The sequence below is a fragment of the Podarcis vaucheri genome, assembly GCF_965113315.1.
Source record: "Podarcis vaucheri genome assembly, chromosome: 6".
Lineage (NCBI taxonomy): Eukaryota > Metazoa > Chordata > Lepidosauria > Squamata > Lacertidae > Podarcis > Podarcis vaucheri.
In genome coordinates, this window is record NC_138764.1 from 46,042,802 (window position 1) to 46,064,296 (window position 21,495).

The window sequence follows — 21,495 nt, forward strand, 5'->3', positions numbered from 1 at the left end:
AGCACTGGAATTACAATTAGTATCAATTTAGATGCTAAATAACTTTTTTTGGGGGGGATCTAAAATCTCTACATTTGTTTAATGAGCAATTAATTCAGTAAACATTGGTACACAGCTGCACTAATGTATACTGTCCTGTTTGCATTTACGTATAAAAGCAGCCAATTCCTTGAAAAAAACCCAACTTTTAAATTTACGATTCAAACTTGTACTATCAATTTCTGTCTGTCAAATGACAGTTACGCATGATGATTAAGAGCTTTGCTGGACTTGAACTCCTGTCATTTTCTATTTCACTATCCCAGCACTAATCTTTGCAGAGTTCTATAAATAGCATCTCCCTCCTCCTTCAAGAGGGCTTGACTTCTTTTCAAAATGCTGAAGTTTGAAAGGCATACCATGTCCCCATACACATTCTAATAAATTTGATGCAGTTTGATGGGGGAAATTATGAATCATCAAGTTTATCTTCTTCTTCTTCTTCTTCTTCTTCTTTAAAAAAGACAATGTTAACAAAATGTTTAGACAAAAGCATTCAATGGCATGAATTCACCATGGAGGAAAAACAGTTCTGCTAAGAGAGGGGCCCAGGAAGCAGGATGACACAGATCTATCAAGGATGAACACGGGTTAAATAATGTCTCCTGATACATTTTCATTGCTGTCTTCTGCTTTTGTTTGTTTATGCTTTTTAATCTAAAAGAAGTAATAGGAAATCAGGATTTCAAACAACTTCTTTTTGCTGCTTTTTTTTTTAAGGACTCGAGCTCCTGCGTTCTGTCCGAGTCCTTGCATGAGAAACACAATTTCCACTTGTGCAGTGGAACATTCCATTCCTTCCCCTTGCTTCCCAATCTGTTCTTCAGAAGATTTAGGAGGGGTTTGGGAGGGGGCTTCCAATGCACTAGTGGGATTCATTCCGCTTGCACAAGGACTTCCTGGGATTCAATCCTCTTTGACTTGAAATGGCGCCCAGCTCTTCAAAGATTGCGTGTGTTTTGCTGCTGCTTTTACTCTCCTGTGGCACATTCAAGGAATAGCTGGTGCAGTTTGCATCTTACTGATTTGTGTTGCAGAAGCTACTCACCCACAGTATTCTATACATTACGAGGAATGCTGAACCTGTTCTTAATGAAGATCTAAAGAAAATCTGCTGACCGGGAAAAGCTATGTTCAAAATGGCACATGCTTAAGTCTCTTGAGGGACACGGGTGGCGCTGTGGGTAAAACCTCAGTGCCTAGGACTTGCCGATCGCATGGTCGGCGGTTCGAATCCCTGCGGCAGGGTGCGCTCCCGTCGTTTGGTCCCAGTGCCTGCCAACCTAGCAGTTCGAAAGCACCCTCGGGTGCAAGTAGATAAATAGGGACCGCTTACCAGCAGGAAGGTAAACGGCGTTCCGTGTGCTGCGCTGGCTCGCCAGATGCAGCTTGTCACGCTGGCCATGTGACCCGGAAGTGTCTGCGGACAGCGCTGGCTCCCGGCCTATAGAGTGAGATGAGCGCACAACCCTAGAGTCTGACAAGACTGGCCCGTACAGGCAGGGGTACCTTTACCTTTAAAGCAAATCTGCTGACCGGGAAAGGCTATGTTCAAAATGGCACATGCTTAAGTCTCAGCGAGGAAAGTAACAAAGTGTCATCACCCACCTGACTCCCCCCCCCCAAATCAACTGAGCTGCTCAAGTGCTTAAGTCAGGTTTTTTTTTTGAGTGTTCATCTTCAACACTCGAACAGTACAGTTCTTACATGTCCCATTCAGTTCTTGCATGTCCCAGCCAGCTGATCCCCTTCCTCAAGAAAAAAATAAATACTCTTATATTGGACGGGTGGTGGTAACTAGCGGTGAAGGGTGTGTGTGTGATCAGTAGGTGGGGATTGTTGGGCTCTGCCGACCCTGCTAATGACAACCAACTCCACACAGCTCAGCTGAGGCACTTGCTGATAAGAGACAGTACAAGTCTAATTTTCCCTGGGGAAAACCCAAAGAGATATGGACTAAAAGAATCTAAGGCAGCAACAGGTACATACTTACCATTTTCTGGCTGGTCCTTGATATCAGCTTCACTTGGCTGGCTTGGACTTTCAGACTGACTTGAATCTAAAAAACATAAAAATGACCAAAAATTATAGGAATCGGTTGTGGAAATAAGATTTCCAAGTTCCAGACTTTAGATGATATATATTGCAATCTCTCTATATTTCCATCCGATAGAATATACAGTATTATATTTTCACTGAACTTTAATGGAGTAATCAGATTACATTACATAGTTTTCCATTAATCAAACTTTGTTGTAGAATAAATTCTACAAAATCTGAAACCAAAATTCGTAATTATAGAAAACTTTGAAAAACCATGCCGTTAGGCAAAGAATTTGGCTTTGTAATCCAGTGTGGGTTTGGGGCATGTGAGATTCCCTAATACTGCAATGTCATTATTTTTCAATAGCCTAACAACTTGTTGTTGAGACATTAACCTTTTCATGTTTGTATTATTAACTACCTTTGTATGAAAGTGCAGGCTTAATCAGCTGCTTTAATTCATAGAAGCTTCTGAATGAATTTCAGCCTGAATAAAGAGCTATGCCTGTTCCTAAACCCTAGAAACCTCTCTGTTTCATGATGCCAATGCCCCAGGTTCCCAGAGCTGCAATTCCCAGGGTTGGCAGACCTCGAAACTTCAGAAAAGCTGGGGATCACACCTGCTATTTTCCTTTCTTCTCTTAACCTAGATAGTGTGTGAAGCTGGGGAGGATGAAAACTGGGGGGAAAGACAGCTGGTGGAAGAGCTTCCCATACCTGTGCCTTTCTGAGAGTTAGCCAAAAATGCTCAGAAAAGCCATCTATTGCTCTCTTTAAGTGGTGAACTCAAGTGGTGAATGGTGATAGATTCTGGTACTAAAACAGGACCTTGGTGCCAAAGAAGAGCCAATGAGAAACAAGAAGGAATTATCAGCAATGCTCTGGGAAACCTTGAGGTTTCCAGAAGTACAAGGGACATTGAAAATATCTGAAGTGGGCAATCCCACGAAAAAGAAATGGACCAATGTCATCTGAGCATGCTCAGTGCTCAGTAGTCATGACTGCTGAGTGTCAGCTGGAAGAGAAAACCAGGAAATTGTATGTGTGCGCCTACAGAAGGAATGAAATGCCCTGCTTCAGCCCCCTGCAACGTATAATATCATGGAAGAAAGCATGGCTGGCTGAAACTAGCATTTTGTTACAGATCCCCCTTCTGTCTAATTGGCATTGATAGAGAGAAGCTTATGCTTGTGGCAACCCTTGAGTTGACTTCACCTTGAATTTCCAAGGTGCAGTGAAAAAGTCTGAAATTTGACCACATTTTAGAGAGAACTCCACACAAGATCAAAAGGTCATAACACCATACTGTGATTAAATTGAAAATCTTACTTCTATTGCTATGAAGTGATAACACCGCCCTTGAGGTATTAACAGCATGAAAGAAGAAGTACTGCTGATGACTTTGGGTCAAACTATGATAACGTATTATTTTTTGAAAAGCGTGCTAGCTTTTAAGCTAATGAATATTTTAATTATCAGACTACCATAAAGAAACTTTTGATACTCCATATGGATCCCCCCCCCTCCGCACCTCCTGTCAATATGCATTTGTTATACAATGGTACCTCGGGTTAAGAACTTAATTCATTCCGGAGGTCCATTCTTAACCTGAAACTGTTCTTAACCTGAGGTACCATTTTAGCTAATGGGGCCTCCCACTCCTGCTGCCCGATTTCTGTTCTCATCCTGAAGCAAAGTTCTCAACCCAAGGTACTATTTCTGGGTTAGCGGAGTCTATAACCTGAAGCGTCTGTAACCTGAAGTGTCTGTAACCCGAGGTACCACTGTAGAGTAAAATCGGCAAGCCCGTATCAACTAAGAAACTATAGCTAATTAAAGTACACGAAACAATGTGTGTATTTACAATTGTACATCTAAACATCTAAAATAAGTTTCATTCAAATGCATTTTTTCAATGTGTGTTCTGTTCAACCAAACTGTTGGTGACATAGTGGATTTCAGAATTAGTGTCTTTATTGCCAAACATTAACAAATAATTTTTCCTTGATTTTTCTAAAGGAAACGAAAATGATTAAAAAAATAAACAACTCATCTAGCACTGTGCCAAATTTCAGTGTTGTGAGATAGTATTATTATACTGTCATTTAAGATGAAATGGCTTGCACGTTAAAATTCTAATTCTGTAATCCTATGCACCCCTACTTAGGAATAACCCACATGCGACCTACATCTGAGTAAATGTGTTTATGACTGGGCTGCAGGAGTTGCTAACTATTTGTATGCTATTCTTTTAAAGGATGTTCATGCTATTGGGTCACACTGTTTTGTTCTGTTTTTAAATTTACATATAATTGTATACCACTTTTGCCATGGAAGGCTTAGAGGACACACTAGTCAGGAAACAAGACAAGAACCTTATCATTTTTCTTAAACAAGAACAGAACAGCAACATGTTATAAGGTTGCAATAAGATGTGTGGTTTTCCCACCTGACTACAGCATCATTATGCTTTTTCAGATCTACAGACGTATTTATTTTCTCAGTTGTCTTGATATCTGGGACCAATGGTTCATACTACAATACTTCCTATTATTGCATTCCTCCATCCTTTCCAGCTTAATTTCCATTTTGGGGGGAGAAGGGTATGGAGATTCTGCCTGCTCTCCGTATGATTCATGCTTTGGTGTCAGGTATTAAAACAAAGTCCACAGGATCAATGTCCCAAAACATTCTTTCTGTTTCTCCAACTCTCCATAGTGCCATTTCGACAACTACTGCATGATTTAGGAGATTATCCAGGTTATGACTTCTGAGCTCTTTGATGGAAGCAAGTCCTCCCATAAACTACATTTCTCTTGTGGATGAAATGGGCATCAAAATTGGTTAGAACAGTCTCATAGTTGTGTTTAAGGCCTACTTCAGCAAAGATGAAAGATTTGTAAGCACTGCAGAGTTTTGTGGGTGACATGGTATTTCTATTCAAATCAAGCCATTACAGGATTATTAAAGCGAATGTGTCTGCTGCAGAAAATGGTGCTAATTTTCTTTGTCAGAAATTGGTGCATTTAAAACTTTACCTTCCATACCATGGCATGGAGCACTTAGAGGAAACAGCTAGGAAGCTAGACAATATTTATTGCCCCTCAAAACAAAAACAGCAGCAACAAGAAACACCCAACTATACTGGAGTTCAGTGCCTTCTAGGGTCTAAAATATATAATACTGATTGACATGTACAATTACAATAATATCAGAATGAAGTATTATATATAAACAAGTACTGTAAAAGGATATTATGATATTATGTTGCAAACAAGGAATATAAAATTATACTATGTCGTTCTCGGCTTTGAAATACAATAAAGCTTGGATGTCACAAATTTATCCCAGTGTTTATACTTTTTCTGACCTTCTTTTTTCATCCTGGCTATCTTTAAATTTATTCTGTTTTTGAAAAGACCCTTCAGTCTTTTCGGCTACCATCAGGATTAAACATGGGAACTATGGCTCTGAAGAAAGCAAACTACCAAAATGTTTCAAAACAAAATATAATTCTGTTTCCTTGATTTTTATTCAGATACTGAAGATGATTTGACACAGTCAAGAGTTTCAGTGTTTGGTTATTAAAGAGGAAATTCACAGAGCAGTCCTAAAAATGCAAAGTACACAGCAGAGGATTTTCATTTGGTTCACACACCACGGCCCTATTCAATAGTATGCTGACTGTAACGTCCCTATTTTGGATTGCTAAAAAGATAACTCAAAATCCAGCTTTTACAGTATATTACACACTTTGTGTTCTGATGCACACAAAACATATCCAGTGAAATCAATGTGCAGAGTAGATAACATTTAATTTATGTAAATGAAAGAAATTTTCATCTACATTTGATTTAAATTAATATTACTTAATATTATTACTTAATATAAATTCAGGTTAGCCATTCATTTATTTATTTTCTCCCTCCACACACACACTCATATACACAAACACACAAATGCAGAGTTATATTCCACCACCTACATAAATTAAGAATCATGCAAAAATGCATAACCATATACATACTAAATTGGTGTTCCCCTCAAAGCAGGTTTTATTGCTGTTAGGGCAGGTAAGAAATAATTATAAAATTATTATGAAAACAGGGCAGTTCTGATCCAACTAAACATAATAATTTTAAAATCTCATTAACGTCAATGGAAGAAAGTTAAACATATACATAACTCTGCCGCTGAAATCAATGGGATTTAAAAGCAGATTGTGCCCGGTATTATTAAAGTGAGACTTTAATTTATTACAGATGGAGATAGAGCCATTATAGTGAAGTAAATTATTAGTCACACACATCCAGTAATCTAGTTTGAGGAAACGTTTGCTGGTGGATTCCAACAAATCATAAACATCACAGTATTGGAAGGTGAAAAAAGCCTATAGATAAGCTTTTCCGGGGCTGTATCAGCTAGTTATATGGCGCTGCTCCCAAGGAATTATACTGTGGAGTCTCTAAGTGGACTTTCTCTTCTCCATTCTCCTTTCCATTGTCAATGGTGGCAGCAACAGGGGGATCTTGGGATGCATTGCAAGGGGAGAGTTTTGGACAAACTGAGAGGGAACTGGGTTGGCAATGGCTTGGGAGGGGTTGGTAGGTAGGCTGGGATGGTGAAGGAGAAGGGGATGGTGAAGGAGATGGTGGGATGGTGAAGGAGAAGTGAAGTGGGTTGGAGGGAGTTGTGAGGGGATAGGGCTTGGGGCAAGGTGTAAAGGGAGGGAATTAGCAAGGGGGGGATGGGTAGGTGGGCAACAACAGAAAGGAAGACAGCCCCTAGTAATCACATATATTTCCTCTACTTTTGATGAATATACTGTGTCTAATGAGAGAAATGGCATGACAGACGAGCCAAACTTTCTTCTTCTGATGCAGCATCTGATTTCATGATCAGGTTTTCTGAGACTTTTTAGCCTTTAGACAGGATTTCTTGACTTTCACAGGCACAGTAATATTATATCAAAATCCTAACTCGGATCCTGAAACTTTATCAGTCTCTAAAAACCACAGAAAGCTGCAGCCTCTTTCTCTAACATAGAAAAAGCCTTTTGACCTTTTTGATTCAAAGAATTCTACTCTCTATTTTTCCCCTGACAACTTGGGGATAAACCTATAAACCCATTAACAATTGGAACTGAGAAGATGGCAGGTGATCCAAACCCAAAAAGTCATTATTCGTAATGAATAATAATGACATTTATAAATAAACATGTGCAGAAGACTATGAGTAGAAGATTGAAGGAAAATAATACTATGGGCTAGTTTATGGCTACAGATCACATATTCATTGAGCAAAGTATGTCAAATATCTCCATTGAAATTATTTTGGGGGGAAGAGGAATATATACTATCTCTGATCTTTGCCCAAATGTGGCTTTTCTTTCACGCATGGAAATTGCTTTTACTGTCATGAGTTGCAATATTGAACATATACATGGTGAAGGAACTCTCAGTGAACCCAACAGCACCCAACTATGTATGAATAAACATGTTTAGGACTAGGTTATACATATTTTAGTTTCATGGAGTCAAAGAACGATGCTATGGGACAACATTCATGTCTCTTAACATCTAAAAACCCAATACTGTAGGTAGCACATTTGTATAGTTTTCTGAGAGTAGTAGTCACTGGGAGTGTCAATTGGGAGCCTGATTTGAATAACAGGCAGAACTTTGTGGGATGGCTTATTTCCCCCATGAATGCTTTTCAGAAAATGGAGGTGTGATCCCTTGCTACGTATATAACCAAAGGACTCAGAAAGAAGTATGGCGAGGACAGGCATTTCCAGTTTCAGTGATGTGGATGGAGAGGACAGAGCCATTAATGGCAAGAAAATGAAGCTTTACACCGTGGAGGAAACTCTGAGATAAGTCTGTGCGCTTTCTTGGGTAAGTATAAAGAGATGCAGGACTGCCTGAGGGTACTCCAACAGTGTTCCCTAACACCCCCCCCCCGCAAATCCCCATCCCTAGCCTAAGGTGGGCATTTGGGAAAAAAAATAATTAGGTGGATTTGCTTACCACCTGCAACTTACATCAGCTTCCAATTTTCCCTCAGCAGTATAGATACAGGTACAGTATATTCAACTTGTTGCTCAAGTGCTCTTCACTGCTCTACCCTACCCCTTAACTTCAAAGTCCTTTCCTTTTCAGCAACTCTATTTACCTAAGTTGTATCCCATTAACTCCTGAGAAAAAAGGTTCCACACAGTGGTAAAATCACAGCAACCCTAGCCTCATTTTTGTGAGAGGACTCTTAATTCCCATACACTGGGAAAGAGATTATCTTTGATAATAGAAATGTAAATCAAAGCTTGCTGTTGTTTATTCCAGACAGACATTTCTGTGTTAAGTCTGTTTATCAGGCAACACTCTGTCTAAGCCAGGAAGCAGTCAGCCTTTGTGAGAAGATGTCTGCAAGTATATTTCCCAGGAGCCCTTGCGGCAAACTTTTGTGGCCAATCCCCCCAACCTCCCACTCCTTGTTACCATACCAGAAAATTGTACTAAGACAGCCCATAAGTAGATGAGCAAAAACAACTAGCTAGACTATGCTGATGAGCATGAATGAAACCAAAACATGTGCGCACAGTCTGCTGCCCTTTATTCTAAGCAGACTTTGTGTATTACATCTGTTTAGCAAGCAACACTTTGTCTGAGTTGTTGCGCTTTGTAAAAAGGAGTTCCCAGAAACTCCAAGGTGACTTTTTTGGGGGGGGGAGGGGGCTGCACAAAAGATCCTTATTGCAGGCTATATCTCAAGAACTGTATATATAATATGATTATGATATTTACAAGACTCAAAAAAATATAGAATTTGGCTTCCGTTTAAGTTATTCTATTTTTTTGCACGAACAATGTACTGGTATGGAGTGATAGGCAACAGAGTTTCAGAGGGGAGGGGGAATTTGTTACTAGTTTTTAATACACTTATAAATGTTTGCTTTTTTAGAGGTTTGCTCCCTTTGTTTATTACTAGACCATATTTCTTTTGTAGCAGCATACATTAACTTTTGACTTAATTCATACTGTCATAAAAGGCTTCCGGCTTTATGAAAATATTCTTAAAACACTGCACAACTACGCTAAAAAAGAACAACACAGGAGGAGAAAATCTGTTGCCCAAAGGAATTAAAACCCAAATTTTCAGGCTTCCCCTCCCCCGAAGACAAAATAAACTTAACTTGTTTGTATTCTCCTCAGTCGTGTTGTATGCATCAGCAACTAAAAACAAAGAAACTTTTAGCTGCTCAGACAAAATGCAGAAGCTCCCCAAACGACAAAGCAAGTGGGGTGGGAGGAGGGGGGGGTAGCTGGGAAGCATTCAAAAAGTCTGACAGTCCATTCAATATACGGATGATGGCCATAATGCATCCAGGGTCCCCTTGCTAATTAAATATGCATTGGCACAGTTTTGATCGATGCAAGCCATGGATCAGATGACACACCTGCAAAATCGTGAGCCCAGAGCTCCCAGGGAAAAAAAGGGGGAAAATACAGCCTGTCTCCTTATCTTTGTTTTCAAAGGCTCTCAATTTCTGTGCTTAGATATCTAATTTAATTCTCTCACCCCTCAGCAAACTGGATTAGGAAAGTCAATACTGCCTTTGTGCATCGACAGGAACACACAGCTTTCCTTTTATTCAATTTAGCCGTGACCTTTAGACAAAGATAATGACAACTGTCTAAAAGAAAGGTACAGCTTCAAGGAAGGAGCTCTTGAGGGGCCTCCTGCAGTTCCACCACTCTGGATTTGCCTGCAAGACGTGAGCCAAGATTGGGAGTGAACCCTTAAAAAAACCCAAAAAGAAAAACCCCTCTTATACGCAACCAACATTAACCTGAACCTTAAAGCACTTCATAAAGAACTTTTTGTTCAGCACCCAGTCTTGCGACTTGCACTCACTTCCTAACTGGTTGCCAAGGAAAGTAACAATGGCTCCAATGGTATACTGATTAGGGGTTGGCAGTTTAGAAAAAGGAGATGAAGCAAATTCCAAAGGGGGGGGGAGAGAAGAGTTGAATTAGCGTAGGTATGAGTACTTATACCTTTGCAGCAATAGGTGGAGCTGAATAAAAGTAGTGAAGATTCTACAACCAAAAATTCACCATGAAAACATTCCAAATTTGAGATCATTTATGGCTCTCTCAAAAGAGTTGGAATTAACCTCATTTCCTATTGGTGTTCCTGCTATCACTGGTTAGTACCAAAGTGTTCATTGGTGCTGGCACGTTTATCATTTCTTCATAATACTTGGACTGGCTCTTCATTCTTCTATGGCAATAAGTTATCACCATTGTGTAGCATATGCAAAGTTTCTAGGCTGCTTTTACTTTATGGTAAAATATGTTTTGTGGCTAGTCATAGGCTCCTATTATCTGAGTCATGACAAAGGTATTATGCTGGAAGGAGGTAGGGTGATAACAACACAACCCTTGTAATACAGAAAAAAGTATTAATGGAAAATTGCATTCCTGAGCATCCACAATATGAAAAAATAAAGAACAACACGGATCAACAATTGATGTCCTCCTTATCTTAGAGAATTTAAGATCACATTTCATCATTATAAACTCCAAACTGAAAATATATATCTATTCAAATTAGAGTCTCCGTCCTCTTATCCATTTCCTAACCTGCCCTTACGACTGATTTACATTATCCACTTCTATGAATTCTAACGTGATTTAAATTTATTGGGCCATTTAAAATTTTAGAGAGCTTCCAATTGGATCTGTATGGCTTTCTAGACATATGCAGAGTTCAGTTATTTAAAATTAATTGCAGTACAATAATTTTAAATTACTTCACACTGTACTAATCTCAAGTGCTTTGAAATATCTGAACTGCCCTATTTAGAGCCATCATAGTTCTGCTGCATATGTGCACCACAGAGCAGTTTAAAATGCTGATTGGACCTGTGATGATTTATGCCAACAAGCAGGCAGACATGGTGTTAATTATGGTGTCCAAATTTTAAAAATTATTCCAGATCATTTTTTACTCTAGATCTTTCCCTTAAACCTGTCATCTCGGTGTAATCTGAAAAGTGGCTGTAAAATAGTCACAATATTAACTGTATTATGACAAAGATAGATTCTAAAATATGTAGGGAGAAATTCAACACTGAGCTAGTGATTTCATCATGGCAAACTTTTCAGCTTGCCAGATAGAACAATCCGTCCTCTTTGCACCCAGCAGACTGTTCTGTGTGTTCTCCCAATCCCTCTCCCAAGCGGGGCTTCTCCTGATGAGAATGAAATTGCAATAGCGTTTTTACACTAGAAGGACATAATATAAATGTCTTACTAAGTAAATAATAAAACAGTTGACCAAATGTGAGGGAAAGGGCCAACAAGATTCTTACCTCTGAGATGAATTATCTCACTGCTACTCCAGGAGTATAGGATATGCTTCACTGTTCAGGATAGAAAGTGTACTGGTATCAGTACACGGCCTTGGCCCAGTATATCTGAAGGAGCGTCTCCACCCCATCGTTCAGCCTGGACACCGAGGTCCAGTGCCGAGGGCCTTCTGGCGGTTCCCTCACTGCGAGTTGTGAGGTTGCAGGGAACCAGGCAGAGGGCCTTCTCGGTAGTGGCGCCTGCCCTGCGGAACGCCCTCCCATCAGATGACAAAGAAATAAACAATTATCTGACTTTTAGAAGACATCTGAAGGCAGCCCTGTTTAGGGAAGTTTCTAATGATTGATGTCTTTTTAATATTCTGTTGGAAGCAACCAAAAGTGGCTGGGGAAACCCAGCCAGATGGGCAGGGTATAAATAATACAGTGGAACCTCGGGTTGCGGACGTAATCCATGACGGAGGCATGTCTGCAACCCACAGCGTTCACATCCTGAAGCACTGTGTGTGTGCAGGCGCCGGTGCAATTTGGCGTTTCTGCGCATGCACGAGCCGCGAAACCCGGAAGTAAACTGTTCTGGTACTTCTGGGTTTCCCGCAGTCCGTAACCCGAAAACACGTAACCTGAAGCGTCCATAACATGAGGTATGACTGTAAATTATCATCATCATCATCATCATCATCATCATCATCAAAGACTGCCTCAGCGACCCTTTCCTGTGGTTTCTCTGTCAATAACTTCCCAAGCAGCAAGCAAGAAACAGCACTTCAAAAATCTCAAAAAATATAAACCAAAACTGCAGCGTCAAAACCAAAGTTTAGGAACAGGGAAGACATTTTCATTCCCCTTCAATGTAGCAGTTTTCTTTCCTCAAGGCTATACAAATCTCAGAAACTACACTAAGATATTTTCCAGCTTTGTTTTCTCTTTTGGTTTATATATACACACACATTCTTTGTTCTTAGAGGGACAACCAACAGTGGCAGCAGATATGGCTGAAGATCAACTAATAGGGAAGAACCACTTGGCTCTTCTTTAAGTTATATCTGTTGTCACTCCAGGTGAATGGGGTGTACCAAAGCAGTACAACCCCACAACGTAGTGTGTGCCACTGGGCAGTAAAGAAAGGGTATACTCCAAATAAAGTGAACACTAACTCTCCTGTTAAGAAGAAAGAATTAGTCTAGGATAGCCTGAAGTACTGTATGCCCAAACACAGCATTTGCAGATGAAAGTGTCTCAATTCTGTAATATCTTACAAAGAGATATGAAGCTTATCTACACGCCTCCAGGGACACTCCAGATTGCAGGACACAGCAAGATGCTGGTCCCTCTTGCAAATGAGATATGACATATAATGCAGAGGAAGTCCCATGGTTCTTTTTTCTTTTTCAAAGTTTCTAAAAAAGCAGGGCTTGAGCAACTTTGCAATGGAGGAAGTAAACACCTTCATACTCCTATTAACATGTCACAGTTATGAAAAAGAGAAATCTACCAGGAAATGTGTTGTACTGAAGAAAAATACCTTGAGGGCATTTTGTACATAAGGGGAATCCCTACCTTTTCCCAATAATAAATAAGACCAGAAAAGAGAGAAAGAGAACCATGTCAGTTCTTGCCAACAGTAAAAAAAAAAAAGGCACCAGCCTATGTCTTCTTCACACAAATAGATTGGTTCTTCACCTCCAACTAGAATTTAAGACTGACAGCCAAATTGGACAGAATGGGGACACAATATGCACTTTTCTGTCAGCCCAACTCTGATAGCAGTTTGGGGTGAAAAGTGTCAAAAGCAATGGAAGAGGTTGGGGAGGAGCCAATATCAACCTTGTGCTTCTTTTGTTGTAAAAATCAGACCCAACCCTCCACTTTGTATGTGAATGGTGTGCAGAAACAGAAGGGGCTGGCCAATCATGTCTTAAAGCCTGGATTGAGGTGAAGAACCATTGCGACATATGAAAGGCATACTCGCTCACATGGAACCCAGCTCCAACACCCTCCTGGCGGAAGAGATAAGGAATGATATTTTCAATGCATAATAAATAACACAATACTGTGCATAATGTATCAAAGGAAGTCTTGAATATAGGTTCTAAAAAGAGAACAGCACTTACCCTTAAAAATCTTAATATATGAAGAAGTCTGGAAATTATGCTCTCTAGGACTTCAAGGTGTCTCTTTACAGTATTCAGTTTGAGAACCTCATCCTGACAATCTTGCAAGAAATCTCAAACCTTGACTTTAGCAGGTTGGGTACCAAGTGAATGACACCATGGTATGAGAATTTTTCCTTTCAGAAGAAAGTCGGCAATCTACAAATATGCCTCCTTGTCAGAATAACCTTGAATGCTTCCTGCTCAGCTCCTGGGTGGATTTATGGATTGGGATGGACCAATGTACTTTATCATAAAATGTTCATCTGTGACCTTAGCAGGGTGACTGACTACACTCAGGTCCAACAATCTTGGGAAGCAAGGGCTGAAAGGCTAATGTGGAATGTTAATGCTTATTTGAGTTTCCTCCACCTTGTTCTCCTTGATAGCCCATTTGTTGGAGTCCAGTTCTGATTACTTAGCTAGCCCATCTGATAGTTTAGAAGACTTCTGATGTGGACAACTGCAACCAGTTAGGCCCAGGAGATCTGCTGCTGGCTCTTCACTTCTTCAGTCTCATGTTGTACAACTGGACAAGGAAATTTCTTCCCTGTGCTTTGCAGCTAAATGACAGAAGGCTTACTGTATCACTCTGAGTTCTGGCATACATAATAAAAAATACTCTTCCACATGGGACTACCTACTCTGAATCCAATGTGAAACCAGAGTGGCTTCCTTCAAATTCAGACTGGTATCAATATTTACCAAAACCCCTATCTGGTTCTACAAGTGATATCCTTAAACCAGTAGAGAAACCAACAGTCAATTAAAATCAGTACTATCAACCCTAACTGGGGCTGTCTGTCTGGTGTCTCTTAAGAAGAGGTCTTTCTAAGACCCATTTTCTGAAATATTTTTAATATTGGAAGTCTGAGGACCCACACAGGGTATTCTAATTGGGCAAAAGATATGCAATCCATTGGGTTAAGTTATCTTCATTTTTAATAACAAACTCCACCATAATGAATGAGAGGAACCTCATCTGTTCCAATATGCCAGAATACTTAAGGATAAAAAAGACACCAAACAACAACAACCCACACTCACTGTTCAGGTTTGTTGGGGTGGGAGGTCAATCTTTATTTGATCAATTCTTAGCAGCCCAATAAATCAGTGAGAAAAACATGACTCTAGCAAAGTTATTTTTAAATGATAGGTTCCTGTAGTGGCTGAAATATTTATATTTGCTAGAGTATGAACCTAACACCTTTTGATACAGCTTCTACGTCAGTTTGGCTAAATTAATATTCAGTTGCAGTAGCCAAAAGCATTTCCCTCCCCCCCTAATGACTTGCCATTTCTTGGTCTTTATTTCAAACAATGTGCTTCTTTTTCAAGTGTTTTTAAAGACCTTTTTGGGGGGAACAAACTATTTGAAAATATACTGAACTACAGAAAACAGATTTGAGCACAATTTCTAAGTTCCTAATTTTGCCAGTCTTACACAATTGCACTGTTTCTTATATCTGTCTCATACCCAAACCAACACTTTTTCTTTTAATCAACTGAGACCAGAGTAGCATATTTGTCCTCCTAGGGCGGCTGCAGCCTAGGCCCTTGGTATATAGTAAAACAAAAGGTCGTGTCAAGTTCATATGGTGTTCATGCGTGCATAAATTTCCCCCTACACCTTTGCATACCCATACAGGTAATAGTCAAATACACAAACATCCTTATTTCACACAGAATCAGAGGGAGTTGCTTACAAGAAAACTGAATTGGAATTTAGAAACAAACCCAAATGTCATGATATTAAGGGTGCATTATAGTTGCATCTGTATCATTACAGGCATTCCTAAAACAGATTTGTTGTGCCGTGATAAAGTTCCCTCCCCCTTTTAATCTGATAGCTTGTCGGTAAGTTGCTCACGAAGATGCTAGAGTTAAAAACTTGGAAAGATAATAGTATCCCGCAGATTCAATATGCTGCAGTAGATTGTGCCAAAGCTCAAAGTACTAGGTTATATGTTAAGAAACTCGCCATTTTAAAAATAACTTCTCATTGGAAGGGCAGCAGATGCTCACCAATGTGAGTGAAGTAGAGAAAACTATGCTACTCTCTTTTTAATATAAAGCATATGGGATGGAGAGAAAGCTTTAAAATGTTGCACTCAAAATATTAAGTAAAGGCTATTTTTCACTTGATGTCGTGCTCAGCAACTGCAGCTTGGAAGGGAAATTAAAAATAGCAAAGCTTTAAGAGACCAATTTAAAGATTGGTCATGATACTGGCAGAGAGCATCACTTTCTACTTCTGTTTCAGAATGAAAATATGTAGCATTGAAAACTACAACCAGGGAATGCTTCTGCAGGCTTCAAAAATGAGCAGAAGTGCAACTCCCCACCTCTACTAAGTTACCATTGCCCACTTTCTGAATAACTGAAACTTTACTAAGAGAACTAATTTATTGCATTAGGAAAGTCACTAATTAGTTTTGTTGATTTTCATTATTATAACTGATGTTATTTAAGCTCCTTGTTTAAATCCTTACACTGAAGTAAAAGAACAACGCCATTTTGTTCATCTGGCTGTATCATCTATAACTCCTGATAATATTTCCACAATAAGCTCTGTTTTACTTCTATTTTTCCTTTACAATTCTATATCTTTAATAAATTAAAAATCTGTAAATCCTATGCCATGCTGAGACTAAAGAGACAGAATACAGTTCAAACATATGAAGTCTTAAAAATCATTGAAAAAAAAATCAAAGGAAAGAAGATAATTTTGAAGGCAGTTTGGCTGAAATCTATATTCCTTTGAATTACACAAGTGTTTTATACTGTTAAACACACAAAAGAGCAAATATTGGATGTAGAAGAATGATAAGTGTCAGTTATATACCTAAAACTAATTTGGGATACTGTGGCCCTGTAAATGATAACCAACAGAACCAACAGTTCTTAATACATGCAACAATGATTAAGGGCAGCATTTTAACAGTTTAGGAATTGTAAGGGGTTTTCTCAATGTTTCCACAGCCCAATGTTGCATATTTATAAAGTCCCAAAATGAGGCTTTCTGTGGGTAGGGAGGTGATGAGGCTGAATTGGCCCAGGATCCACTGTATTGGCCTTCCTGCTGTTACATGACAGCACTGAGGCAGACCAGGGCCAGACTGCTGTGGCAGCTCCAGGCTCACATAGCAACCTGTCTGTACCCCACCTTCCACCCTGGCTGTCGTGTGTTCCCTTTTCTGCTGCTCCCTTTTCTGCAAGAGCTCAAGCAGAGAGGAAAGTGTCTCAGCCAACTTGTGTCCCTTATCAATATGCCAAATGTACACTTCACAATTGCATGCAATAAATTTGCTGGGTGCAACTGCATTTTAAAGCTTTAAATAGCCGTAAAGAGGGATTGCATTTCTGCTGTGCACTGACCTTATTTGTATTCTTTCACAAAGAACACATAGGATTAAATATACATTTCTATGGAAAATTTGTTTCTTTGTGCAACTGGAATGTGGCCCCCAACAGTTTTCCATTGGACAACGTGGCCCTCAGGCCCCAAAATGTTCTCTACCTCCATTTTAGTCCCAGGGGTGGCAAATAGAGGAGGAAGGAGATGCCCACACAAACAAATTAATTGTGCTGAGGGCTATCCACCAATGTAATGGGAAAAACACATACAAGATCAATGTGCAAAAGCCAGTACAGAGAGTTTGTGCCTTGGTAGCAAATTGTTGGTACATTCTATACACTTGGGTCACCGCAGGGACAAAGAACCAACAAAGTATGCACAGGAAGTTAACCTCTCTGTGGTATACAATAGAAGGGAATAAAATGTTTGCAGATCCATTGGACAATTAAATCTACAGTTCTGTAAACTGAAGTATCTGTTGGGCAATGCTGTGGATAAATAGATTAATAAAGACACATTGTATCTGTTCACTTCAAATCATCATAGCAGTTGTACCTTTCAGAATAAGAACACAAAACAACAGAATAAATAGCCATGCTATGTCTGAACGATGGTCCATTGAAATCAGTATTTCATCTTTGACTGTAGCTATCTGGATGCTCATGGGAAGGTCACATGCACAGCAAGATGGAGAAACCTATTCTGCATTTGACCCTGCATATCAGAGCTGAGATTTTCACTGCATGCGTAGGATGCATTTCTAGATATTATGCCTAGCAGCTTCAGACAGTCCTATATTTCTTTTAAAAGTTCTTTAAAATGTACTGTACTGTAATGGTAATTATGGCAATGGTATCCTGTAGACATTTATTTATTTCTTCTTCACATTATACTTGCTACCTCTTATTAGACACTTTCCATTTTATTTTTTTGATTTAGTTGCTAATAAATCTTAAACCATGCACTGGCCATTTCTACGATGGAGCACACTAAAGCTAATGTTTTCAGCAAACTCTACAGATTCTTGTGAACACCAAGGCCTAACACTATGAAACAATGATACAACAAAAAGTATCTATTTATCTATACAGTATCATGCCATGTTTAGCAACTTCATTAATCAACCTACTAACAAAAAGACACTAACAAGGGTCTTTTTGTATATATAGGCTTACAGTATGTATGGACCACGTTTGCTTGTCTTCTTTTTCCTTTAGATATATGTAAATGATTAGCAGTGCACAATTTTGCCTTGCAGAAGTCATGCTGAGATTGCTACTTGGACAGGAATATTTATATCCATTTAAATAAACAAAGCCTTAAAAATAAATCCTTTGCAGGTTTACTCAGAAGAAAGTTCCACTGAATTCAACGCTGCTTGCATTAAGAGGAGTGTGTTTAATAATGCTTTCTACCAATCTACCAAGGACAAATATTTCAAGGATTACACACACATCGATCTTGGATTTTTTCCTTGTATGTTTTTGTTGGGAGACGTCAGACTGAATTGTATCACACCCACGGATACCCACACCCCAGTCTGCTTTATTTATCAGGGGAAATGGAACTTACAATTTTAATTCTTTTTTCCCCAATAGTAAAAAATAAATAAATGCATGTGCAGAGCACCAGTTCTGGAAAAAGTTTAATTCTCTTCTGATCTATGTATCTTATAAAGCTCTGTGACTTTGTACCACAGGAATGGCTGGACAGTAAAGAAAAAGCATCTGAGGTCCCTTGACTGCTCCTTTGCAAACAATACAAAGCATAAGATTCAGGACATATTGCTGACACAGCAACATCCCTGCCTCAAAGAAACTGTGGGAAATGTCAGATTTATGGTCCTATGGGTGATGGGTGGAAGGTTGTTTTTTCCCCCTTCAACAAGCCTCTGTCAGAAACAGAGCCTCTAGAAAGTTTTTGGCTATATCCCAGCAAAGCAGAAGGAAGCTGTATTCCTCATTTCCCCTGGGACCCAATGAAATATACAGCCTCTAGGCTTCTTTCAATTTGGTCTTTCAGATTGCTAAACCAGTGAAAAAAGGATCCTAGCTGTTAGGGACATCACATGTTGGGGGTCACCTGCTGCTCAGGGGTTCTCATGCCAGTTGTTGATATAATAAGCACCCCTTATACTTTAATTACAATTCACAGTGTGCAAACTCTGCAATCTGTTTTTTAAGCCAACTGAAGTTGTTGTTGTTGTTTTTAAAAAAGCACCACAGTGAGCTCAGAAATGGGGTCTGTGTCTAGGTAACCAAATAACTTCTTTAAAGTACTTGGGAGGAAAGCAGGCAATATCTATTCTGTACAAGTGCAACTATACTTCAGATCAGGTGATCAAGCAATAACTGTGTGAACTAAGAGTTTTCAACTGATGGGTGCGTCTGATAAATGACTCCCCTATGAAAACTTATCAGGACCTTCTCTTCTCAGCAACAAAATAAAAGCACCTTTGTGTTTACTGTATCTTTGAATGTTCATAAGCTCGTAAAAGGCAGGCACTTCTGACATATCTATATACACACACATTATTATATGGGTAATGGAATTTGAACCATTCCATTTCCCTCGTGACCAGTGGGGTTTCAGCCCCTTTACCTATTTTTCTGGAATATACTCCACTCACCTGCCTCCTGATCTTCCTCAAAGTAGATATAATGATAAGGGCAGATTCTGGAAAAGATCTACAGCACCAACACATGGTCTCTGGTAACGAAAGACAGGATTCTGCTCATCGTACACTATTTACTTCTCTCTTCTAGGTTTTCTAGTCAATATCCACTGGGGACACCAGGGTTTCCTGGTTTTAGATTTGATTTGAAGTTTTGGGTATTTAGTCCATTCAACAAGTTGTGAGGTGAAGGGAGTTAACTCTTATACAAAGGAGCAAGGAAGGGAGACCAACAGACTGTTTTCCATAGGATCAGGTGAGCAACAGCTCTCTCTGCCATTTCAAACTTTTAATCAACCTTTTCCCAGCACATTCTGCCAGTCTCAGCATTTCTCTCTTTTTGACTGAGAGACAAGGTGTGTCCGGACAAAGACCTCTCACACAACAGCGGGGTGAGTGGGGGTCATACTCAACAGCCATGTCTCCCTGACCTCTGCCATAGCCAGTGGTGAAAATTAGGTCTAGTCTGTACAGCTTTATGATTCCACCACACATTATTTGAACATGGGAGGAGATTTGTCTGAACAGTGACCAAAAAGGGGACACCAAGAGAGGAATGATGAATTTATTTTAAATGCATAGCTGGAAGGACACAAGAATACTGAATTCAAGCTTAGTTACAAAAAGAACATTGAGAGCTCTTTTTACACAATCAATAGGTGCTGTTAAACTCCATGAATCTACATTCCTGCCCAGTTTCAGGAAGCTGACAACCTTCACCCCCTACTCTTCCTTTCCTCAGATCTGCAGGCAGAACCAAACTTATACACCCTGGATCCAGAGTATCTAAGGTACTGGTTCTTTTCCTCATCCATATGGCTTTAATGTTTATTCATCTTCACTAACTGTAGATACTGCTTACTTTGACAGAAAATCCCTAAGTGGTTTACATACTGTAGTCTGGCCACATCTTCCCATCCTTCAGAACAGATGAATATTCCAAAATCACTATTGCATTTCCTTGCAGGTATCAGTTCAGATGGGACTAACATGATATGAATATTTTGACTGGGGAGCAAACTGAAGCCCCGATTCCTCATACACTTCAGTGCAGCCAGATCTCAAAACAGTTGCTTGGGACTTGGTGCACAGCACCTGGCCCGTTTTTCCACCATGTTGTTGCAACCTGACAGGTGAAGCTGGGAAAGCTGCTTCCACTGGAATAACTGGAGTACCACAAAACTTCAAGGGTTGCCCATGCTACTACTTTGCTGCAGATTAAGTATTATTTATTTTTAAAAACTTCTATCAAACTTTTTCCCAAAACCCAAACTCGACACAGCTTATGACAATAAAATATGCATTGTCAAAGACAATTCAAAATAAAACAAAAATGGGAACGCATAACCACGATTGCCCCCAAAATCCCCAAAGTGAAGATACAGAAATAGGAAATCAGCCTTATCATATTAATAATGAAAATATCCAAGTTCTCCAGCATACTTGTACTGACAGATAAATATCACTGCAGGCCCTAAATTATTGCAGTTAAGACAACCCAGGATTGAAATGTGGCCAAATTAAACACCATCCACTTAAAGCACTATATCACATTACTAACAGACACTTCACATTATCCCTAGGCATCTGCCATCACATTTGTAGTTCATTGTATCCTAGCACCTAGCTCATCTGCTCCTCATCTGGTACAAAATGAGAACTGAAGACCCAGGAGAACCAATTTTTCACTGTTCCCACCTTTTGTCATTGGCCAATCCCTAGGCACTGACTAGTTGTTCCAAAATAAACCAATCCATACAGACAAAGAACATGGAAAAGAACATATATATTAGCTGTGGGACTAAGAAAGGAAGCAATCAATACAGCACAAATATGTTCATCTCTGGACCAAACT

The 21,495-nt window shown here is 39.5% G+C and overlaps 1 protein-coding gene across 9 annotated transcripts in view; it reads right to left on the reverse strand.

The window, feature by feature from the left end:
* The window catches only part of NFIA (nuclear factor I A), a 445,480-nt gene that overhangs the window by 130,930 nt on the left and 293,055 nt on the right, over positions 1–21,495 (reverse strand). For all 9 annotated transcript variants that reach the window (XM_082228754.1, XM_082228759.1, XM_082228753.1 and 6 more), the window contains exon 3: positions 2,033–2,098. In XM_082228754.1, the coding sequence (XP_082084880.1) occupies positions 2,033–2,098 (66 nt within the window). The remainder of the gene's footprint in view (positions 1–2,032; positions 2,099–21,495) is intronic.